Raw genomic sequence first — 4,852 nt, forward strand, 5'->3', positions numbered from 1 at the left:
CTTTCAAGGCTAGTGATATTCCTGTAAGATTGTGTTTTGTCTCTTGTGACAAACTGGATGAAATTTGAAAACTTGATTCATTTATCTCCCCTTAAGTAAATACACCAGCTATATAGCATAGTGAAAATTCAGGGTTTAGTACTCAAAATTTTTTGATTGTTCCCAGGACATTTGTTATGTACTGTAAAATGCAATTTTGGTGTTTTGAATACACAGAAGACATTTGTCCTTAAAAGTTTCTAATAGAAAGTTTAAGAAACCACCTTAAGGAGGCAGAAGAAATAATTATAATTAAGGTTTAGGATGAGTGCATTTTTTTTAGTTATTGAATACCTAAATACCAGCATTTAGCAGGATATTTAGTTTGAAGCAGAGGGAAAGGGATGAACATGAAGGTAGCAGTTAGCTGAGGGCAGAGAACAGCAGTGTTAAGTGGAGGATGAGGCAAAAAAAGGTGATGAAGTATCAGGTGAAGAATTAGGACAGCTGTGGTTGCAGTCTTCTTGTAACTTTAGTCTTTTTCGTATGAAGTCTGGACTGCCAAGCCAAGAGGTGGCATTTCTGTTGCTATTGTCCTGTCCCACTAAGTCATCCTCAAGTTATTTTTGTGTCTTGTATGCTTTTCCATACTCAGTTTTCATTTTTGTGGGTGTTATAGCTCAGTAGTATATTAACAGATCATTATATTTTTTCATTTTTTTTTTTCAATACTGTAAGGATAACAAAGACAGGTGGGGGAAAAAAGGATTTATTTGTGTGGTTAAATGACGTTTAGATTTTAGCAAAACATTATTGGCTCATTTAGATCAATCATTGTGTTTGACAACTTGCAATAAACTTTCAAGAAAAGTCCTCCAGCAGTGCAGGAATGACCAAGTGATTAGTAGTCGTCTTTGGTGAATTTCTTTATTTTTTGTAAAAGGAAGTGCTGCCCTAATAGACTGTAGGAAATAAAGGGCTCTTAGCTGAGCCTTTACATCTTGAAGGAGTTAGTATCTTTACTAGATAGCTGGGTTGTAGTAGAGATTATTGAGGGAAGGTTTATTGGAAGGATGTTGACTGGAGGCTGCGAAGAAGATTATGAAGATTACATTAGAGTTGATTCCTGTGCGTTTCTCTGTAGATTGTCTCTAATTGTATTAGGCCAGGCAGAGCAGTGTCTTTTGGGAGTTCAGGTTCCTGAGCTGTTGGGAAAAGGCATTTTGGAGATAAAACTAGTTAACTTGGAATATTTTAAGAACAAAACCTAAATTTGAAAGTAAGCGCTCTCTTGCAGTAACAGTTATAATTCATATAAATTACTTTTTAGACTTGGAAAATGCACAGTTATTGGTTGGTTCACTGGCTACACCAGCAGTCTCAGAATAGCGTAAATATTTGTGAGTTGATTACTTGTAGTATGCAAGTATTGGTTGTGAACATTCTGATGTCTGTCAAGCAGTGTAAATATGCACATTTTTTAAGAAATAGTTAATGATTTTAGTAGTGTCTGAGCAAGGACTTTCACACCAAAGTGCATATCCGTAGAATTCTAGTGACTTCTTTTAATGCAGTATGCTTAAAGTTATATTTTTCATCATAATTCCTGTGAGTTTAATTTCATGTTTGTAAATTCGCAAAAGTAGAACAACTTCAAGTGACTCTAGGTCTGACTGTAAATTAACACAGCGAGTGAAATAGGCCTAAATACAGTATTAGAAGTATGATCCTTCCTCTATCCCAGCTTTTTGTATTGGGAATTTGGAGTTGATCATGACTTTTTTTTCTTGATTTCCTGTTCTATTTCTATGCAGTTTTGTTCATGTCCTATCTCTGAAATTTGTCTGCAGCCACCAGCTGACGGAAATCAGGATAACTTTTGTATTACATTGTATAATTGCTCACTAAGTGACTGAAAGATAACTGTGAAACACTAATTCCATTTGTGCTGTGCAGAGCTTAAACATAATGACTGCAGCGCTTCCCATCTCTGCTGTTGAATGAAAGAAAGCAGCAGGGGAAAGAAATGCAAGAACTGCACCAGTTTCCAGTGTCTGTGCTGTGTTCCAGAGTCATAAAACTGGTATTCTAGGTACATTTAAATTCATCACTAAGTGTGTAGTCTGCATAATTATAGCAGACTTCCTAAAAAAACCTGAGCCTACCTTCTCTGAATGCTTCTCCGTTACACAAGCCTGACTCACTTTTATTCAGTGAATGTGCTTTGCAATGGGTCTACTAAATACCCATTCTGTTACAACAAAACGGTGGGGTTTTCACTCAAGTCGACTGCAGAAACAGTTTTAAACTTCAAAATTACAAATTGAGTCTTATCTGGAAGAAATTTTGGGATCTAGAAGGAATTTTGAATCTTGCACTCAATGATGGAATTATTGAAGGGAAGTTTGCATGCTCTTCTCTAAGACAAACCCTTTAAATTTGATCTTTGTCTGTATTTTCAGGTAACTGAACTGAATGAGCCTCTCTCAAATGAGGATAGAAACCTGCTGTCTGTAGCCTACAAGAATGTAGTTGGAGCTAGACGATCTTCCTGGCGTGTCATCAGCAGCATAGAGCAGAAGACTATGGCAGATGGGAATGAGAAGAAGCTGGAGAAGGTTAAAGCCTATAGGGAGAAGATAGAAAAGGAGCTTGAGACAGTCTGCAATGATGTTTTGGCTCTCCTTGATAAATACTTGATCAAGAACTGCAATGACTTCCAGTATGAGAGCAAGGTCTTTTACCTGAAAATGAAAGGGGATTACTACCGCTATTTGGCAGAAGTTGCTGCTGGAGAGAAGAAGAACAGTGTGGTGGAAGCCTCAGAAGCTGCCTATAAAGAGGCTTTTGAAATCAGCAAGGAGCACATGCAGCCCACTCACCCAATTAGGCTTGGGCTGGCACTCAATTTCTCAGTGTTCTACTATGAAATCCAGAATGCTCCTGAGCAGGCCTGCCTTTTAGCCAAACAAGCCTTTGATGATGCCATAGCAGAGCTGGACACACTAAATGAGGATTCCTACAAGGACTCCACTCTCATCATGCAGTTACTTCGAGATAACCTCACTCTGTGGACGAGTGATCAGCAAGATGAAGAAGCAGGAGAGGGCAATAATTAAAAAGCTTTCCTCCGATCCCTCTTTCATTCACTTCGCCATCCCCATCATCACCGATATTTCCTTGCCACAGTCACACTAAATATCTAGTGCTAAGCATATCTGTATTGTACAGCTGTTCAGATCTGCTGTCCACTTTATCAAGAAGCAGTTTCAGATGAGTCTTCATGGGCATTGATGGATTGATTGGTGTATTGGCCCTATCTATCTTAGTTGCACGTGAGCAGTGCAGAAAGATGCATAGTAAATGAGGCATTTTTAGTTTGCCTGTTGATTGGAAAATATGAGAAAGAATAATGGAAAGTGATTGAAGATAATTAGATTCCAGTTCAATTTTTTTCCATTTGAAATGAGCTGACAGTTCTGTTAAAAGCAGTACATTTTGTGCATGCAAAGTAAATTAGCCACCCCAAACTTTTTTCAGTCAATGAAAACAGTTAAGCTGATGTGAAATGACAACCCTGGTCATCAGTTTACAATAAACTGTTTGAAATGTGAGGTTTCAGTTGCAATTTGTTTTTTTTGCCTCTGACTTATGTGCACAGTTTCTTTCAATGCAGTGCATCTACCTAAGAGTTTTGATACTTGTAACCTTTTGCAGTTGTTTTGAAGAATCATGAATTTATTTTTTGTAAACTCTTTGGCTGTTTAGTTGTCTGTGTATTCTGACAACACGATGTCAATATTAGCCCATGTTAAGATGGATGACTGATATGCCAGACTTCTAAATTAAATGTTTTGGAATTAAATGAATAAAATAAAATGCTGCTTCGGGGATGTTATCTCTACGTAAGCTGTCCTGTCTTTTATTCAGAGCAGAGATTGAGTTACCTAACACATCACTGATGGGTTAAAACATACTTAATCGAAAGTTTAACGTGAAGTTGTGCCACATGCTAAACAAAACAAACAAGCCCAGTATGATGAAAATAAGGAAAAAAACCACCCCACAACCAAAAAAAGCCCACAAAAACCAAACCCCCACCCACAGCCATCTGGAATGTGATACTGCTCACCTGTGCTAAAGTGGAGTTTCCAAAGGTGGTATATTTAGTTACTTACTTGATAGAGCAGTTGTAATGCAATTGTACTCAGGAGCCTAACAGTTGTAGAGAACATTACTTGTCATACTGGTGTAGAGACTTGTATTTGCTTCTGTCCACTGTAACTTCTAAACTTTTTTTTCTCAAGTGCTAACCACCAAATCACGTTTACACGTGAAAATCCCCATAACTCTATTTCATATTTACCTGCTTCAAACAGAAGCAGTATTTGTTCTTAAAGAATGCCTCTCTATTTTAGCTAACTTAAGTCTAGTCCCCAAACTTATGCTTATGTTAGTTTTGGTTTTTTTTTTTTCTTTTTCTCCCAACAGTTAGTGTGTGTGTATATATATTTATTGGTTCCGTACGTACTTCTGTAATGGTATGTTACAGAAGCAGGAAAAGTTAGCTGTTACGTGTTGCTGTGTCCAGACTGCTAATGACACCTGAGCTAGCTCAAAGGTCACGTAAGTTCTCATTTATCTGAACCTATTTTTCTTTGATTTGTGCAATAAATATTACTGGTCTGAATACCTACAACAACCAGTCATAGTTTTTAAAAGCAGCACAACTTATTTTTAAGTATCTGGAGGATTAGAATTTTTAATGGTAGATTTGTGTGTATTCTATCGCCTTCTAGATAATTCTAGTTTTATTACATCAGTAAAGTTGGTGACAATTGAGAGACTAATGCAGCATCTGAAAGGTGAAAAT

General features: G+C 37.2%; 1 protein-coding gene across 1 annotated transcript; it reads left to right on the forward strand.

Moving 5' to 3' along the window:
- Positions 1-1,052: 1,052 nt before the first annotated feature.
- Positions 1,053-3,883, forward strand: YWHAH (tyrosine 3-monooxygenase/tryptophan 5-monooxygenase activation protein, eta). Its single transcript, XM_009701243.1, has 2 exons — positions 1,053-1,107; positions 2,404-3,883. The coding sequence occupies exons 1-2, from the start codon at positions 1,053-1,055 to the stop codon at positions 3,096-3,098; spliced, it is 750 nt and encodes a 249-aa protein (XP_009699545.1). The 3' UTR covers positions 3,099-3,883.
- Positions 3,884-4,852: the final 969 nt, after the last annotated feature.

Source organism: Cariama cristata, unplaced genomic scaffold, assembly GCF_000690535.1.
Source record: "Cariama cristata isolate BGI_N322 unplaced genomic scaffold, ASM69053v1 Scaffold17445, whole genome shotgun sequence".
Taxonomy (NCBI): Eukaryota; Metazoa; Chordata; class Aves; order Cariamiformes; family Cariamidae; genus Cariama; species Cariama cristata.

What these genes read in the sequence shown, in the direction of transcription:
- YWHAH (XM_009701243.1), top strand. Translation starts at nt 1,053, where the DNA reads ATGTTGACTGGAGGCTGCGAAGAAGATTATGAAGATTACATTAGAGTT. An exon ending in TTACATTAGAGTTGATTCCT is followed by an intron (nt 1,108 to 2,403) that starts GTGCGTTTCTCT and finishes CTCTTCTCTAAG; the next exon opens with ACAAACCCTTTAAATTTGAT.